Consider the following 19611-nt stretch of genomic DNA (forward strand, 5'->3'; position numbering starts at 1 on the left):
TACACAAATACACTTCTGAAGTAGGTCAGGATTTAAAGTATATTTCTCAGTATACTTGGTTAAAATTTAAAAATTTGAAAAGACATGTTTTAAAAGACACTAGAATTCATCTGGAGTCTCCAGCAAGGCCTGCTCCTGGCCCTGGGAGGATTTCTGAAGCATCTGGGAAAGCATCTGTCTCCCTGACCGAATCCTGGCACAGGCTATCTGATCCTCGCCCAGGGGTTGGTGGCTCCCTTTGACCCTGACTGTGTAGAGGGAGCCCTCTGCCCCCACTATGGACACCTTTAGCTGTCCAACAACACCTGTGTTGTCTCAATTTTCTCCTTTGTAGCTATGTCTAAGAGTCCATTTGGACAAGGGAAGAAACCTCTAGATACGTTTTTCTGGGTAAACGAGGTAAGTGGAGAACTCACCTACCCACCACTGAAGGCAGATGTACCTGAAGCTTCTCCAGCTTCTGTGGAGAAGCCCCAAGAGAGGCCCAGATCTCAGCATGGGAGCATGCAGGGGGCTCCTCTCAATGACCAGGGCCCATCCAGCACACCTGCGCAGAAAGTGGCCTTTCCACTGCCTCCTAAGGCTTCACTGAAAGACACTGGCTCCAGGCACTCCCTCCCATCCCTACCGACCCGCGGCCTGGCTAAGGCTGGAGCAAGGAGCTCCCCACCATTCTCAGCAGTTCCTGTTACCATCTCACCACCAGGAGGTGCTCTGCCAACATGTGGCTCCCTTGGACCAACCCCTCTACTTCCAGGCTCTTCCCTTCTTCCCAGCCCTTCTGCCCCCTGGGCCTTCACCTGCAAGCTGAAAAATGTCCTTACTGGGAATAACCGATTTTCCTTTTGAATTTATGAGTATTTGCGTGGCCACACCTTTCTGAGACACTCATGGTCAGAACAGCCCGCCATCATGCTCATGTTGAGGATGCTTCTGCCTCCCCTGGAAGCGCACAGGACTGCGCACAGGACTTCTTAGAAGAACACACCAACTGCTTTCAAACCCCATATAAATTTAACTTAGATTTTGACACATAATGTTTTCTAGACATTCTTTTTTTGTTGTTTTTTTTTTTTTTTTTTTTTTTAAAGTAAGTTAGACATTCTTTTACCTCTCAAGCCACCTTAGTATTTTGCTCATAAGTTTTTGGTGTTTAATACTTTGGTTCTGATGTTGGTATCAGAGCAGTATGTTTGGTCCCAGCCAGAGCCAGAAGGATACCTCTTTGGTTGAGATAGGAACAAACCAGGATGTGTAGGACCTGTCGGCCCTGTGTTTCTGGGTACAGCCCAGGGGGTGGAACTCAGGGCTACCCTGGGCCATGAGTACAAAGTGGCCAGAGCCTTGCCAGGAGCTCTCCTTGAGGCATTCTGAGGTGGACAGAGCCTTTGGGCGGGGCAGCCCTTCTAGGTCTGCCTCCCCTGGTGGATAGGCTCTGGATGATGCTTTGGTGGGACAATGGGCAGCTGCTTGACCCTCAGGAATGGAGTGACTGGTCCATTTATGCTGGAGTATGAGACAGTAAGTAGGGGCTCAGAATGAGGACCCCAGGAAGCCCCAGTTCTCAGGCCTGGGGAGCAAAAGCCCATGGGTCCAGCCTTGATTCTGCAGTCGATGTGTCCTGTGACCCAGTCAGAATCCTGCCTCTCCTGGTCTTAGTATCCCCCCTGTACAATGTAGGGGTGAGCAAGCCTGTCTGCTAGGCCTTCTCAACTTCACTGTCTATCACTATGTCAACAGGAACCAGGGATGAGTGAGGCCCTGGGGACACCAAATGGCAGGAGGCCAGGCACTCACAGTGTCAAAAGGGCCACCAGGCCCAGCTGGGGCCATGTGTTCTGGGCAAATCTCCACGGGTTGCCACCACACTCATACTTCTGACCAATTGTGCAGCCTCCAGAATCAGCAGGAGGGGCCCCTGCCTCCTGCAATGCACCTCCAGGGCACTCTACTGAAAAAATTTACTATGGTGCTCAGTCTGAAGTAGAGAAGCTTAAAGGAATTCCCTCTGGTTCTGCAGAGCATGTAGGAAGTATGGCTTCATGCTGAGCAGCACCAAGTAGGTCAGTGGCAGCGCCTACAACACAGCTCTAACTTGGAACTCAGCATCCCAAGGAGAAAAGAGAAGCATGTGCACAGACAAGTTCACTGCAGACAAACTAGAAAAGTGAGAGGCTGGAACCAATTCAAATACCCAGTAAATAGGGCAGGCTAGGTGGAGCCTGGAATCCCAGGAAACTCTAACTTTGGGAAGGCTAGTGGATGTGAAATAATGCTCGAATAGGAAGGAGAGTGTGCACCTTACCAGGGTCTCAGGTGGACTTGGCATGTTGCTCACAGATGGTGGGTTCCCTCTGCAACATCATTCAAGGGAAGATTAAAATAAATGGGGCTTGCAATGGTGACCCCCAGTCACCAGGACAGTGGATTGAATGGTGGCCCCAAAGGATGTGTTCATGTCCTAACTGCTGCAACCTTGTGAATACGACCTTCTCTAACAAATGTGGTTAAGTTATGGGTCTTGAGAGGAGAGGCTTAACCTAAATTATCCAGTAGGCCCTACACCCATTCACCTGCATTCTTCGAGGAGAGACACAGGGTGAGTTTTGAGCCGACACACAGAGGCAGAGATTGGAGTGATGTGGCCACAAACCAGAAACACTGGCAGCCCTAGAGCCCAGAAGAGGCCAAGAAAGGACTGTCCTCCCAGGCCTCTGGAAGGAGCATGGTCTCCCTGACACCTTGATTTTGGACTTCTGGTTTCAAGACTGTGAGGGAATGCACCTGTTACCCGGTTTGTAATTTGTGTCAGCCCCAAGAAGCATAAAGCAAATGCAGGCTCTTGTCTGCTTGGTCTTGCTGTGTTCCCACTGCCTGCATACAGTAGGTGCTTCCTAAGTGTTTGCTCAATGACTAATAGGAAAAAGATCAGGAAATCATTCAGCCAAGATTTTGCTCCAAAGTTTAAACATCCTGCTTTGTGGGGTGGGGGTGGAAGCGGGGTCTGGAGCCGGTGTCTATATAGATCGTCCCTCCGGCGGATTACACTGCCAGTTCTGCTGACCTGGAAGTCTCTGACTCATGGGTGCTGACACTAGGTCTAGGGCAATGCCTGTGGTATTGACAGGGAAAATGAAAAATGGACAACCTCCAAAAGATTCGGAGGGTGAAGTCTGATGGCCTCCTCCATGGTGGGCCACACCCTGTGCTGAATCGGTTTCCTTCACATTAGCTGCTATGATGGACTTTGGGGCAGATGTGTGCAAATGCTGCACGAATGATGCCCATAGGCACTTGTGGGGTGCCAGAGTGCACCCAGGCCTGACTGGAATGGGGAGAACGAAGGCTGTGGAGCCATCTGGTTGAGTGGCTGCCAGGCCTCCCTGCTCTTACAAGTCCCATAGGTGCCAGGATGGCCCTGCTGCCTGCTGACTCACCCACACCACAGTGGCGGGGCCTCACATCCCTCACCACGTAAGGTCTCTGTGTCTGCTATGCCCTCACACCTGCCAGGACAAGGACTGCTCCAGGGCACATCTGATCTTGACATGGTCCACCTACACCCAGCGTGGAATCTGGTGATGGGCCCTGCAGGGCTGGGGGTGCTGCTGCCGGCTCAGACCCCTCCCCTCATACCCCTTGGGACACCTGGGTTCTAGTCCCACCTCTCCTGCCTCCAGGAGGCAGTGTGCCCTTGGCCAAGTCTCCCCTTTATTTTGGGTGTCAGTTTCCCCATGTGCAACATTTGTCACCTTAGGGGGAAATATTCCTATAATGCCCCATAACAGGTATGCATTCATGAGGGAAGGGTTTCGAGTGACCAGTAGACTGAGGTTGTAGTAGCAGGGAAGTGGGGTTAGAAGAGGGCCCCATGACACCAACTCTGATTTGTGTGGCCACGGGCTGTTTCACCTCCTCTTCCTTGTCTCAACTGCTCAGGAGTGAGGGGTGCCCGGGCTGGCAGCCAGGACCATCCAAGGGAGGGGTCTGCATTCCTGGGGCAGACTCACTGAGGGTGAGAAGAACTTCCAAGAACACGACCCAGTGTCTCCTTTTACGGATGGGGAGACTGAGGCCAAGTGAGGCCTTGTCGAGGATCACTCAGTGCCGGGAGCCACGAGGAGTCCTACTTAGGTGCCCTGGGGATTGTGTCAATTCCTACTCCTGGGACAGGCACTTGGGTGGCCCTGCCAGGTCAGGGAGCTCATGGCTGGAGTTGTGGCCAGGTGGCAGAGATCAGAGGCACTCTTGAAACAGGGAGGCGGTTTGCGGTGCCAGCTGCCAGGCCTCACCCAATGCATCAGTGGCTCCTGCACCCTGGGTCTGGGAGCTAGCCTCCTGGGAGTTTGGGTTCCCAGCTCTGCGGCCTGTGGCAGAAGGCTGCCAGGACCATGGCCTCCTGCAGAAGAGCCCAGAGTCTTGGAGCCATGAGTCTCCACAGGACTGATGTGGTCTTTACTGGCTTGCTCCGGTGAAGCTCAGGCAGGTCCCTCCAGGACAGGTGGGGTGGGGTGCTGAGGCTGGGTTAGTCCCAGGGCGCTGGGACAGTGGTCTGAGCTGCAGGGGTCCACTTCAGGGACCGCTGCCTGGGATGCACACACAGTCTTAGAGGTTCCACAAGTGAGCTTCTTTTTTTTTTTTTTTTTTTTTTTGTGAGCTGACTTCTGACACAGCCCTGCACCCTCCTGTTCACCTGTCCAGTTCCCAATGCCCACCGCCTCTCATTAGCTCAGGCAGGCTGTCTGGACCTTAGGTCTTTTAAGAAATAAAGGAGGAGGTAGGGCCTGCTGCTTCCTCGGGAGAGGTCGGCCTGGGTTTGGAGCCCAGGTCCCTCTGGAGACCGTTTCCCACCCATGGCTTCAGTCGGAAGGGCCTGTCCCTGTCCCAGTTTTCAGTGGGGGGACGGAGGTTTCCCCCTTTGTGTTAGACAGGGAGAGGCAGTCATGGAGGCCAGCAATTTCTTATAACTTCCTACTATGTTGCAATAGTTGTAAAACTATTAATAACTGAATGACAATAAAAACAATCTGTTTAATGTACTATTTATTATGTTATTATTAACAATCAGTTCTGGGACAAAGTCCAATTCAAAACATATCACTAAGGATTCTGTTATTAGTTGCCATTAGAAATGGCATAATCCAAACCAATTTTTCAATAAATTTCCTTATGTAATCTCTAAGGAAGGGATTTTTACTCTCATCATCTGGCTCTGGAAAATCTTTAAGGGCAACATTCTTACATTAGGAAAAAAAAATCAGTAGAGTTGTTACTGAAGCTTCAAAGAGATGATATGCACAAACCAGAAAAACTACAAATCAGTATTTCTTTTGAACACATATTTGAATTTAACAGTTTAAATAATAGTGTTTTGATGAATCTAAAATGTGCCTCAAGAATGGCTGTTAACAGCTCCTTTTCTTTCTGGCGCACGGAGGAAAAAATTCCTTTCCCTTTTCTTCAGCAGGAGGGGCTACAAACACAGCATCCCACCTCGGGATTCACCTGGTCCTCTTGAGAAACGAGCCGAAGAGGTTCTGGATCTGGTGAAATAATATTATCCAAGGGAAACGCCTGTGGAGAGGAGTCCTGTGTCTGCAGAGAGGGCCCCCTGTGGCCCCGGGGGCCGAGGTGGGCATGGGGGTGCTCACAGGGGCTGGCAGGGGCAGGAGGACCCACTGAGGGGTGCCAGAAATCCTGAATGGCCCGAGTCATTCCTACCCCTATTTACTGGATAGTTTGTCCACAAAGACAAAGGCGTCACCTCACTGATTCAAAGACCTCTACTGTGTGTCAGTGTCATGCTACCAACAGCTGTAATATTTTAATGGGTCGGAAAACTTACAGATTTAAACCTACATTTTCTGTCACTAAGATGTTTTAACAAACTAGTATCGGACTGCTTGTGACAATGTCAATAGTATTTATACACCCAATTGCTTTTTTTTTTTTTTTTCCTTCTACTCTTTCTTTAGGGAAAAGCTTGGTTATCTAAGTTTTGCTGCTCTCCTGCTTTGGTGCAACTGTCCCTTACTGGCTGCAAAACCCCTGTTCATATGGACACAGATGAATTCTACAGCTGCACGCTGGATGAGTTCCACTGCTCCAGAGCTATGCTGAATGAGACCTGTTTCAAACAGTAGCCACATTCACTCATATAAAAATATACAATTTCCTTACCTCTGTAGAATCCCTCTTTTACATACTGCTAAAAATAGGTTCTTTCATTTTGACATCTTTTTACCCAATCATGCCAATCAGATAAGAAACACCATAAGACTGGGAGATAAAACCTTTTAAAACAAGTTATGTAGCAGAAATTAATTTTTAAAAAAGGTTTACTTTTAGAGCAGCAGTTAGAGACTTCCTACTTGTAATATGTAAATAATACTGCTATATCAAATTGTGGATTTAAATAAATTTAACAGTTTCTTATCTCTTCAAAAAGAATACAGATTTCTGTGTTACTTAATGGCTTCTCCATCCTTCCAGTTCCAAGGAATACAAAGGTCTCCATCTTGCATAACAGAATAAAAATGTGAAATGCAGAGGTGCATCCCTTGCAGGTAAGGCAGTGACTGTTCTAGAAGTCTCTTACAACAGTCCACCATTTGCTTACTAGAAACGCTGGGCTCCTTATAAAACTTTTCCAGGGAAAATTTCTTCGTTGAAGCCTGTATCAATTCATTTTCAATAACCTTTAACCTGTTATATTGAAAATAAACATAATATTGCTACAAGCTATCACCAAATAAAAGAACATAAAATAGATTAATGTTATATATTGAAGCTCTAACTTTCTTTCAAGATTTTATTTAAGCCCAAGCTAGTTCACATACAGTGTAGTATTAGTTTCAGAGGTGGAGTTTAGTGATTTGATTAATCAGTTGCATATAACACCCAGTGTCATCGCATCACGTACCTCCTTAATGCCCATCACCCAGTGCCCCATCCCCTCACCTACCTCCCCTCCAACAACTGTTTGTTTCCTAGACTTAAGAGTCTCATATTGTTTGCTTCCCTCTCTGTATCTTATTTTTCCTTCCCTTCCCCTATATTCATCTGTTTTGTTTCTGAAATTCCACATATGAGTGAAATCATGTGGTATTTGTCTTTCTCAGACTGAATTATCTCACTTAGCATAATACCCTCTAGTGCCATCCGCAGGTCCTTCTACTCTCAACAATGAAAATGGTATCCACAAAGGGTAAATAACATGCTTAGAAGACATGCCAATAGTTCCTAAGCATGTATCTCTGAAAGAATTTGTTAAATCTTTTAGCAGCAATAGGTAAAGGTAATTAATACATAATTTAAAATATTCTTATCCTGCCTCAATGAGCAGCTGTTAGTGACCAAAGAAAGCATAAAGCCCTGGTTTTAGGAACCACCTCCAATCTGACCCTTGGGCAGTAATGACTTCTAGAGACTTCCAAACACTCAGCAGGCTCACAATAAGACCAGGGAGCTGGGGAGGAGGCACTTCCCCTCCACTTTCTTCTATGCCCATCCCTGGCCTGTGGGCTGCAATGCCTCTTGTTCCATCAAGGGCTTGAGTGAAGGCCTACAAAGCAGACAAATCAGGGCAGAACTCAGTATCTTAAATGCATTCTCCCACAGGTGGCCAATGATTAGAGGTATATTTGGGTAAATAGTTTCAATCTTCTGAATCTTGGGATGTGCGAAAGAGGCCTCCACCTTGTCACACCCTTGAGAGGTGTGCAGACCAGCATGGACATCACTTGGGAAGCCCACACAATAAGGGGAGCAAAGCAAAACTGCCAGAGTCAAGGATTCCCAAAGAAGTTTAAGTATTGCACTGGTTAAAAATACCCAAATAACCTCTATTTACCCACTCCCTTTTTTTTTTTTTTTTTTAAAGATGTTATCCATTTATTTGAGAGAGAGAGAGAGAGAGCACAAGCAGGGGGCAGAGGGAGAGAGAGAAGCAGACTCCTGACTTCTCAGGAGGGAGACTCCAGGGGGCTGGATCCCAGGACCCTGAGATCATGACCTGAGCTGAAGGCAGATGCTTGACCACCCAGGTGTCCCTATTTACTTAATCTCTGCATAAAGGAGAAGAGTACCATGAAATATCCATAAGCCAGAAAAAGATTTGGAAACAGAAACGGTCATTGCAGTGAGCTGGCGGTTAGTAGCAGGAGTGTGTAGTTGCTGACTCACTCCCTTCAGCAACACACAGAACACTTTCTCAGGTGCTGCTAGTCTTTTCTGTAAGATAACTCCTTCTAGACAAGGCTGCTTAGAGAAGGCAGACAGCAGTTAGGGTTGATGGGGCTCTCAGAATGTCCCAGCTGGACCTGTACCTGCTTTTCCCAGGATCAGACAGGAAGAACCATAGGTACCACCAACAGCAGGGACTGACAAACTTTTTTTATAAAGGACTTTTCTCACTGGCTCAGAAAAAAAAAAAAAAGATATTAACAGTCTGGCTTAGAAACGGAGAGCCTCATATCATGGCCAAGTTACTGTGTAGTTCTCCAATGACACATCTTTATACACATCTCTGGGCAGGGCCATGCATTCCCATTCCTACTCGGAGAAGCCTCTGGCCTCCTCCCTGGGGGTTGCCCTGACCCTTAGGCCACAACCTTTATAATCAGGAGTGCCCATCAGTCCTTCTGGGGTGCAATTTTGGAGGAGGATCGAGCCAGAGAGGGCAACCTTTGCTGAGGCCCTCTCCAGGGCTGGCCCCTCCACTAGGGAAACAGTGGGGAACAGCCTTTCCCTCCCTGGGTACCTCTCATTTACTTAAAATGCAGACGAAGCTTGCTTTACATCAGTAGTTCTCAAAGTTTTAAACAGTAAAGATTCCTGTTATTCAAGTAGTAACTGAATTTTTCCTTGTTGCCACCTTTTTCCATCTGGAGAATTTCTTTCTGTTATTCTTATCTTTTGTTCTGCTCCTGAGTTGACTTTTATACTAACAAGCCTGGCTTGTCAAATGGAGGTACATAGTGGTAATATAATTTAGGCTGTTATCATCAGACCTAAACACCACATGCAATGCCTGGCAGAATGGGGTAGGGGATAAATAAACATGGAATGTACACAAATCAGTCAATTTCCTAAGTTTCATGCAGTTTTTATGTCCCATATTTATGAATTCTGAATACCTGGATTTTTAACAGACTGGCAGGACATTACAAAAGGCTCATGGCACTTACTCTTCTTTTCTTTTCATGTTGTCTCTTGCCTGCTGGGCTTTGGTGAGAATAAACCACTGGAGGTTAGCTGGGTCACAGAGGGTTGGGATGTTAAAGTGCCCGAGTTCATGCAAGCTTGGAGCATATCTGTCACTGTAACAAAATACACATAAAAGGAAAAATCACTCATCCCTCGTTCCCCACTCTACGTCCAAATAAAATATTAGTCTGATGAGCAATGAAGGAATTCATCAAGAAAATCCACTTTAAAAGTATAGTAAAATTATGCTTTAAGTTCTGCTGTTCCCCAAAGAGACACACTTTCAGAGTAACCACATACTTCCTCACTCTGTGGCCACCCTCATCTGTAAAATGGAGGCAGTAGCTCACTTCACGGTGAGGTATGAGGTAAGGTGTGCATTTAGCACCAAGCACGGGTTGTGAAAATAGTACGTGGACAAAAAATGTGGGCTATTGATTCAACATTAGTTTAATCCTAGACAGTTTTCTATAGGATTAACTTTGCCCTGTAAGTAGCATTGTATTTCAAGAATGTTCTGGAGAGTCAATCCTTCAATCCCTTCATATTGACTTTTTTAATGTGTAAGAGTGTTGCTAACAGGAGTGACATTCTTTTCTTTAGTTCCTAAGAATCACACACTGAAACACAAAACAATTTAATCCACTCACACACATCTAAGTAAAAGAATAAAAATAGTTCTTGTTTTAGATATTTACCTGTTAAGGATCATTTGTAAACCACGCAGACTTCTAGGGTGAAAGGGTATTCTGTTTTTCAACAGTCTGTTATAGAACACATCAAGAAGAGAGTAATATTCTTCAAGCGTCAATACTGGTTGCAATTCCTCAATATAAACCACTTGTATGCCGCCGAGAAGGTAGCTTATTTGGTCTTCTAAAAGCATCAGCCTCCTCTGAAGGTCAAAATAACTTGGTAACCGTTCAAAAAGCTACAGTATTTTTTAAAAAATAAAAGAAATACTTAGTTTAATGTTTTTACAATAGCTCAATTTTAGGATTCCAAAAATTGTATTCAGAAATTTTAATAAGAAAATTGTTTTCCTAAAAGGAAAGTTCTAATAAGTGAAAGAAAAAGACTTAATGTAACACTGGAAATATTAATATTCAAAACAAACCACTATAAATCCTAGGGAGTTTTAGATAGGACTGAAGAGACTGCAGAAAAAAAGAAATAGTTCCAAATGAAAATAAGTCTTAAGTACTAACATTTAAGATCATTATTATTATTAAATTATTTACATTATTTACATTAAATTATTTTATTTTATTTTATTTATTTTTTTTAAGTTTTTATTTTTATTTTTATTTATTTATGATAGTCACAGAGAGAGAGAGAGGCAGAGACACAGGCAGAGGGAGAAGCAGGCTCCATGCACTGGGAGCCCGACGTGGGATTCGATCCCGGGTCTCCAGGATCGCGCCCTGGGCCAAAGGCAGGCACTAAACCGCTGCGCCACCCAGGGATCCCCTCAAATTATTTTAGAATGATTACATGGTCTAATAAAGAAGGGTGTGAGAAATACAGGACATGTATTTCGGCTCCAAGTCTACTTTTTCAGAATTTCAACAAAACTCAATTCCATGCAATAAACATCACTGAGCATCTACCATGTACTTTTAAGCATGAAATTAGGTCTCCCTAGTCGGGGGTGGGGTGGGGAGGAGCTGCGCCCTGCTTTTCAGGTGGGGTGCAAGTAAACAAAACAAGAATCAGGATTCTTTGTCCTACGTGCCACAGAGAGGACATTCACGTAAAGGTTTCTTTTTTATTTTTTCAAGATCTTATTTATTTATTCACGAGAGACACAGGCAGAGGGAGAAGCAGGCTCCATTCAGGGAGCCCGATGTGGGACTCAATTCCAGGACTCCAGGATCACAGCCTGGCCAGAAAGCAGGTGCTAAACCTCTGAGCCACCCAGGCATCCCTCAAGTAAAGGTTTCTAAGGAAGTCTAATGTGATCTGTCTGAAGAGATACAGTATTTAGCAAGAGGGATGCGGGTGTGTGTTGGGGGAAGAGAGACAAGCATATACAAAGATGGAAGCATGAAAAGGCAGCACATGGCCAACCCCGGAGTCTGGTACGGCTGGGTGGGGAAGGCCCTGGTGCTGTGCTAAGGACTGAGACTTTATATAGAGAGCTGGCGATGTACAACTTACAGAGGACTGGAAAGGTATCACAAACCTCTGCTAGAATAAAAGCAACAATAGTACACAAATTCTACAAGTAATTTATAATATATTTCTAACACTGTGAAAATAATTTCCCTACCTACTTTCTCCATTTTCCTATCAATAAGTTATCTATGTATAAATGGTAACTACCTTTAAAACACTTTTTATTTTCAGATAACTGTAAATACATACATCTTTCACCCAGTTTTCCCATGGTAACATCTTACAAAACAGTAGTATAACATCACAACTGGGAAACTGACATTGATACAACCTGCTGACCTGTTATAAAACTTTAATATCCTTCAGAGTTTGACATTAGAGTTTTTCTAGTTGTTGGCTCTTATGTGCATTTGTGTACAGGTTTTTGTGTGAACATAATTTTTACTTTTCTAAAATAAAGGCCCAAAGGTGTGACTGCTGGGTCATATGTTAAACACGTTTAGTTCTGTACTGTCATGCTTTTTTCTGGAGTCCTTGTACCATTCTACAGATTCCCATCAGTGATGGATGAGTGATCCAGTATTTCTGCCAGACTTTGGTGATGCCATTATCTTTCATTTTAGCCATTCAAAAAAATTTGTCATTTGTAGGTCTTCTGTGATATAGCTGTTCATGTTTTGGCTTTTTGGATTGTTTGGGTTTTTCTGACTACTGAGTTTTGAGAGTTCTTTATACATTAGGTACACAGACATTGTCAGATAAGGTTTCCAAATGTCTTCTATCAAATATTTGATTTGAATAGACACTGCACAAAAGAGAGTATGTGGACAGCAAATAAGCATACACAAAGATACTTCCATCATTTTTCGTTAAGGAAATGCAAATTAAGTTTCCATGTAATAGCACCACACACCTATTAGAATGGCTAAAATTAAAAAGACCACCATCGCAAGCATTAGCAGTTTCTTAAGAGGTAAAATACTCTAACATATGTTCTAACTATTCCACTTTTAGGAGAAAAGGAAATATATGTGCATATGGACATAATGTTCCAAATAGCTTTATTTCTAATTGCTAAAACTGACATAATTCAATGTCCATCAATAGATAAATGGATAAATTGGTATATTTATATGATGAAACACTACATGGGAATAAAAAGGAATAAGTTCTTGAAAAGTGCAATAGCATAGATGAATCTGAAAATAATTATGTTGAATAAAGAAAACAGAACCCTCTCCCCCAAAGAAATACATACTTTGTGATTCCACTTATATGAAATTCAAGTAATATAAAATGATTTATGTGATAGAGAGCAGCCTATTGGTTGCTTGGGGAAGGGTGGTGGGATGGAGGAGAGAGTTTACAAAGGGACACAAGCATACTTTTGTGGGTGATGGATATATTCACCACCTTGATTGTGTTAATGGCTTCATGGATATTTACACATGTTAAATTTCATTGAATTATACACACTAAATATGTGCAGTTTATTGTATGTTCATTATAACACAGTAAATTTGTTAAAACCAAAAACAATAGAATGCAGGCTTTTTAGGCTGCACTTCAGAAAAGACTATAAAATTTCCATATAAAAATTGACTTAAAAATGAGGCCCGGAAGTATTTTAACTACATGACAATAAACATCGATCCTGAAAACAGCTGAAACTGTGACTCGAGTTTTTTAGTTCACTGACATAATAGAGTTTGAAACAAAAGTAGGTCTATAACAAATCAGAGTTTTTTTGCTTTGAAACTTTTCCTTACTTTTGTCCAGTGATGATGGACATCCATTGTTCCTAGCATCACATGGCCCACTGCACTCATCCCGGATCGGTCTGTAAATATTATTGTACATCCTGATGATAAAACACAAACCCTTTGGTTACTATCCAGAGATGAGCTTTTTTTTTTTTTTTTTTTTAGCATTGGGCAAATAATTACTTAAATTTAGTATACAAATTCAGGCTTAAATTCAGTAGAAGCTTAAAGGCTAATTAAAAATTTTTTAAGATTTATTTATTTTAGAGAGAGGAAGAGTGCACATGCATGTGCACGTGAAGGGGGGCGGAGAATCTCAAGCAGACTCCTTGCTGAGAGTGGAGCCCAATGATACTGGCTAGGTCTCATGACCTGAGCTGAAATCAAGTCAGTCACTCAACTGACTGAGCCACCCACGCACCCCTAAAAGTCTAATTTTATGTTGCTGTTTTATTCAAAGAAACAGATTTAAAAGTTCAGCTGTGATGAAGTCACATCTGTAAGGTCTTTTATTTTATTTTTTTAAACGATTTTATTTGTTTATTCATGAGAGATGAGAAAGAGAGAGAGAGAGAGAGAGAGAGAGGCAGAGACAGGCAGAGGGAGAAGAAGCAGGCTCCTCGCAGAGAGCCCGATGCTGGACTTGATCCCAGACTCCGGGATCATGACCTGAGTGGAAGACAGACGCTCAACCACTGAGCCACCCAGGCATCCCTGTAGAGGTCTTTTAACACTTAGTTTTACTCCACAATTTATAGATGTGTATAGCGGCTGAGTGATATTTTAAAAGAAAATGGAAATTGCTTACCTTTTGCATTTTTAAGAATTTCCAAGTTCTGCTGCACTAAGCGGCCTAAACTATGAAGCTGGCTACAGCGATGGGCAATGCCCCAGCTCCTCTGCCACCTAGTACAACAGAGTACACAGGCACATTAACACGAGGCCTCCCTGAGGGAAGAAGCATGCATTCACCCCCAGCTGCTTGATTTCTGTGAATTTCTTTCTCAAGTAGGCATATGTTTTCCAACTAGCTCATTTTGTTATGAAGCAACCAAATGGAAAATGAATGGTATGCTAGAGGGTAAAAATATTACTACTATGTTCAGATACCCAAACATTTCAAATGAGCAAATACACTATGCTGTTTCTATTTTAAAACAAGGGAATTAAATGGAGAACACTTAACATCTTTTTCATCTCCACATCATTTAATGATGATTTTGTTTTAGATTTAAGTCCTAATTAGGAATTCTAGTTCTAGATCTGATTCTTTTTGTCATATTCTAGGGGAAGTGATTTTTATGACATGTAACCTACTTATCCTATAAATGAACACCGAATATTAGTGACGAAATGGAACCTGATACTCACATGGTGTCACAGAGGCACTGGAGTGCAAAGGTAAAGAGCACTGGTTGTTAGTAGTCTCAGAACATCACCTTTGAATTCTAATGCTGTGATTTATTAGCTCTGTGACCTTAACAAGTTGCTGCTAGCTTTCCTAATGTTTCCATTTCATACATACAAAGTGGGATCACTTCGTTTAGCACAGGTAGCACAAATCGAAGGGAATATATGTGAAGGTATAAGGCACTTAAAACAAGCTCTCAAAAAACTTAGGTTCCTTCTTCATCCTATCATTGATTCTAATGAATTTAATTTCTGATAAAGTCGATTTTCAAAATTTTTCCTTTAACCCACAGTTGAAAATGATATAATTTAAAAGAATGTACACTACTAAATAAGCTACTAAATAGTTATTTCTAAAAATATTTTATTTATTTATTCATGAGAGACACAAAGAGAGAGAGAAGCAACGACACAGGCAGAGGGAGAAGCAGGTTCCATGCAGGGAACCCGATGCGGGACTCAATCCCGGGACTCCAGGATCATGCCCTGGGCTGAAGGCAGGCGCTAAACCGCTAAGCCACCCAGGGATCCCCTAAATACAGTTCTCATTAATAAATGGTCGCTCATGCAGGCAGCTTAGAGTTAGAAACAATGTCACAGGTCACAATATTTCCACATCTTTTGGAAGCACTGGCTAATCTTCCAATAGTGGAAAGCTGTTGTATCCATAATCCTCAATTGTTTTGGTCTCAGAAAGCTTTTGCACTCTTAAAAATGGAGAACCCAAAGAGCTTTTGTTTATGTGTTCTACATTTATTGATATATACCATGACATAAATCAAAACTGAGATATTTCTACACCATATTTGTAATATAATGCTTGTTTCTTTTCATGTTTAAGAAATCCTAAAAAAAAAAAAAAAATCCTTTCATTTTCCTAATCCCAGCCTCTTTGTCAGATCATTTAGAATTTGTAGTAGAAAAAGGTACTTTTATGTAAATAAATTTATTTTACAAGCTTTTAAAAAGGATATTATTTGGGTCTTAGCAAGAAAAGCCCATGCTACTAGACTGTGGAATTGGAAGAAGCCCTTATTAATCAAAGCAGGGCCTAAAAATACTGATGTGATGATAAAAAAGCACCTATCAGCACAAAGCCAAACATTCCACACACCCCAAGCCTACACACTTTTCTTGAAATCTGAATTATCTTTTATAAAATACCATGATAAAAAAAACCCAAACTATGATTTGAATATATAAGAACAATACATGTATTATCAGTACTCCGTAGGCACCAGAAAAGGTGCTATTAGATACCCAAGTAGTCACTTAGTTCAAAAGAAGAAAAAGAATCCTGATAATTGTTGGAAACAACAAAACAGGTCACAACAAAAATAAATGGAATGTTCAAGCACGAGACTGGACAACAGTTTCTCAGAGTTCTATAAGAACAGCAACTTCCACAGCTGCATCACATCAGGGCCCCTTTCCCCTCCCTTACTGTTTTAACAGCTGTTAAATCTGTATTTATAATAAATGCCTGTTATCGTTATGTAACTGTGATTTCCAGGTTAATGAAAACGTCTTTGAAAAGTCATGCTATACAACACAGAATCAAGAATACACAGGAAGGAGGAATAATTACTTTTTATATATTATGTGCATATGGAAAGGATATTTTTCTTATAAACATTACTTTAAAAATTAAACTGTTATGGTAAAAATGTCAGTATCTAAACCTTACTTCACTATTTTAAACAAGAAATTAATAATTTTCTTACATAGATGAACATTTGACTACTTTCAGAAAAAGATAACAGAAGATTACTTATAGTTATCAGAATAATTAAAGTTAAAAATGCAAATATCTAACTCCTGGAAAGCTTGACCAGTAGATAATATATGCTTATTTTAGCCTCTAAATTAGGTTCTGTCTTTGTTACCTGATGTCTGAGAGCTGAAGCTGATGAGACAGATCATCTTTTAAACGGTCTAGTTCTTTTCTAAGTGGCAAACTATTCTTCAGTTTTTTAATTGCACTTTTCCCATTGTTATCTAACCAGGATCTAGAAAGAAAAAAACCAGAGATATACGCTTTTATTACTGAGTATAATGCAAATATTTCTAGTATTAAAAGACATAGGCACTACAGTAAAACAGCCCCAGTGTTAAACTCAGTTTCCAACCAAACCTTTACCAAAGTAGAAGCAAAACACCAGGTGGGGAATGTTGAGTACAGACTGAAGTAGGAGCACTAAATTCAGTGGGGCATGCAGAAGGGTGGCAGTGAGCACCAGGGAAGTAAACAGAGCGGCCTGAAAGGTGTTTCGAGAGGCTCTATGGTAAGAGAGACTGGAGTGGTTATCTGGCCACCAGAGGGACTATGAGGGAGTAAGCATTGAGAGCTCAGGCACTAATGACCAAGATTTAATTAAAGTAAGAAGTCGGAGTCTACCCAGCTAGAACCCACAAGGTAATCCTTGTAAGTTCCTTCATTAGGACATATTCACTGCCCTTTAAATGTCACCAGCACCATTAGATGGGTCTTCTGAATTTGACTTTTTTACTTTATTAGTTGTACCATAACATTATTTACCCATTTGCTCTGGTGGAAGTAGTGGTTCTATCCTCTCACCTGTACATGAGTGATGTGTGGTACAGCCTACTGAAAGTTGTAATACACATAAGGGAGAGGTTTTGAAGTATCTTGAATTTTTAAACCTTTATCCCATCTCTGGAAATACAGCAATAGGTTTAGCATAATTAAAATTTAATTTAAAAATAATTTAATTTTATTATATATGCAAAGGAAATCATCATAACTAGAATATGATTAAACAGGTGCTGGCACAATAAACATTTTAAAAATTATCAAACTGATAACCTTGGAACCAATAAAATCTTTATGCATTTATCAAGTATTTATTTGAAATGCCTGATACTGTGTTGTGTTGGGATATAAGGAAGATAAAATCACTGTGCAAAGGAAGACACATCTACTAAGGAATATAGAGAAAAGAAGTTAGAATAGGATATATGAGGGGCACCTGGGTGATTAGATCATGATCCTGGGGTCCTGGGATAGAGCCCTGTGGTGGGCTCCCTGTTCAGTGGGGAGTCTGCTTCTCCATCTCCCTCTGCCCCTCCCTCTGCTCATGTTCTTTTTCTCAAATAATTAAATAAAAATGTTTTATAAAGAATAGGATAGATGAACCTCTATGGGAACAAAGGAAGAATTAATTCTGTCTGTAAGATTCTACAGAACAGGTGATATGTGACCTGTAACCTGAGAGATGTATCAGATGTTTCCAGGCAGATTAGTGAGGAGGAAGGGCTTGCCAATCACACTAGTGCACAAGAAACCCTAAGGTGAACCACTGTGCCCAGATGGAGGGACGTACAAAATTAGACGAGCGAAGAAGAGTGGGGGGCGGTGGGGGAACAGACCATGAAGGAGGAGTCGGGACCTTACCCTCTAAGAAAAGGTATTTGACATTTTTTAAAAAAAGATTTTATTTATTCATTCATAGAGACACACAGAGAGAGGCAGAGACATAGGCAGAGGGAGAAGCAGGCTCCTTGCAGAAGCCTGATGCAAGACTCGATTCCATGTCCTGAGATCATGCCCTGAGCCGAAAGTCCTGGTATTCAACATTTTTAATTCACTAATTTTGTGCTGTAATTAATAACTCTTCCTACTCCCTTTTCAAGGGTACTGGTAAAAACTTTGTCATCTTTGCATAATGTAGTAAGAAAATAAATAAAAATATCCACTTTACATCACTATTATTAACTATCACATTATAATTTTTCAACATTTTCCTCATTTATTAATATATGTTATTCAATTTACCTTAAATCATAGAAGAGAAAGCATGACTTGCTGACAAATGAATTCTCAAACAACATACTGTCTTTGGTTTGGTGACAAAAAATGTCTTTAAGTGTAGACAAATATAATCTTAAGATTATACACTTATGACTTGATTTCTGGAATTCTTACACTTAGTATATAAAAATCAACTGGTCTAGGGACGCCTGGGTGGCTCAGTGGTTGAGCATCTGCCTTCAGCTCAGGTCGTAATCCTGGGGTCTTGGGGTCCTGGGGTCCCTGGGACCCCGCAGGGAACCTGCTTCTCCCTCTGCTTGTGTCTCTGCCGCTCTCTGTGTGTCTCTTATGAATAAATAAATAAAACCTTAAAAAAAAATCAACTGGTCTAGTTTAACAATTTTTTTTGTGTTTTTATTTTTCCTAAACAGTGAGATAAAAATGAAGCTTTTAAACACAGCATTTAATATAGATAAAGATACAGGTTTCCTGGCTTCAGCCAGGAGAGGTTCTGGAGCTACTGAACACATGTAGCCCCCAGGTCTTGGTTTCTAAAAACCATTCCTTACTAAAAAGAACCAGAGCTTCCTGGCAAAATGGCTGACTCCAACACTAGGGCAGAATGGTCCAGAAGAGCTTGGAATGATTTAATGAATCAGAAAGTGAGATTTCCCAAGGAATGACAGGAACAGAGGAGCCAGCTTGAAGGGATGGTAAAATCAGAAAATTACTATCTGGAAACCATCATAGTAATATATGATTCAGGCAAGAATCACCAATGAAGCTTTGGGCTAGGGAGTTCACGTGTGGTGAGTAAAATGATGTTTACACAGCTCTAAGTATCTCTTCAAAATAAACTAACTGAAAGGAAAACTGGTAAAGTATTTACTGTGGAAAAAAATAGGGGTCATCACCTTAATCATTTCTTTTCCTTATGACATTGGTTGGACCTTCCAAGACAAGTTAAGTTGTAGAGGGGAGGTAAGACTTGTTTCTCCTCCCATCTGCTTTCCATCTTTCAAAAATTCCAAAAAGCACATCTCCCACTGAGATTCCTTTGTTTTCCCTCAGCCACCTCCATAAGTCCCTGGGGATCTGTAGGGTACCAACTGGGAAATGCTTCTCTGGATAATGCACAAGTTATTAAGGGGAATGACATGATAAAATATTTTTGTAAAACTGAATATTTAATATTAGGGGGAATATAGACTCTAGGATGCAGGGAAGAGAAACCAGTAGTAACAGATCCTTAGTAAGCTATAATGCAGTAAGTAGTAATGCAGATTCCCATTAAGCATTTTTGAATGATCCTATTCTTCCCTAAGAAAAAACTATGAAGAC

The 19611-nt window shown here is 41.8% G+C and overlaps 2 protein-coding genes across 5 annotated transcripts in view; one reads left to right on the plus strand and one right to left on the minus strand.

The window, feature by feature from the left end:
* The first annotated feature begins 336 nt into the window (after window positions 1-336).
* Window positions 337-849, plus strand: C19H3orf86 (chromosome 19 C3orf86 homolog). The gene has a single exon (XM_041734542.1). It carries the CDS (start codon window positions 337-339, stop codon window positions 847-849), a length of 513 nt encoding a protein of 170 aa, XP_041590476.1.
* Window positions 850-5032: 4183 nt separating this feature from the next.
* TCAIM (T cell activation inhibitor, mitochondrial) overlaps window positions 5033-19611 on the minus strand; it is a 54516-nt gene continuing 39937 nt past the window's right edge. Inside the window, exons 6-12 of one of the 4 annotated variants that reach the window (XR_005984563.1) lie at window positions 16385-16507; window positions 13897-13994; window positions 13095-13186; window positions 9906-10138; window positions 9189-9320; window positions 8328-8414; window positions 6581-6705 (exon numbers count right to left, since the gene is read on the minus strand). Coding sequence is in view for 2 of the 4 variants with exons in the window: in XM_041733747.1 (XP_041589681.1) it covers window positions 6465-6705; window positions 9189-9320; window positions 9906-10138; window positions 13095-13186; window positions 13897-13994; window positions 16385-16507 (919 nt within the window). In the remaining 2 variants the exon portion in view is untranslated. Of the gene's footprint in view, window positions 6706-7041; window positions 7565-8327; window positions 8415-9188; window positions 9321-9905; window positions 10139-13094; window positions 13187-13896; window positions 13995-16384; window positions 16508-19611 lie in introns of those variants that run through there. The other 3 variants (XR_005984562.1, XM_041733747.1, XM_041733748.1) reach the window with 3 other exon arrangements.

This window comes from Vulpes lagopus, chromosome 19 (assembly GCF_018345385.1).
Source record: "Vulpes lagopus strain Blue_001 chromosome 19, ASM1834538v1, whole genome shotgun sequence".
Taxonomy (NCBI): Eukaryota; Metazoa; Chordata; class Mammalia; order Carnivora; family Canidae; genus Vulpes; species Vulpes lagopus.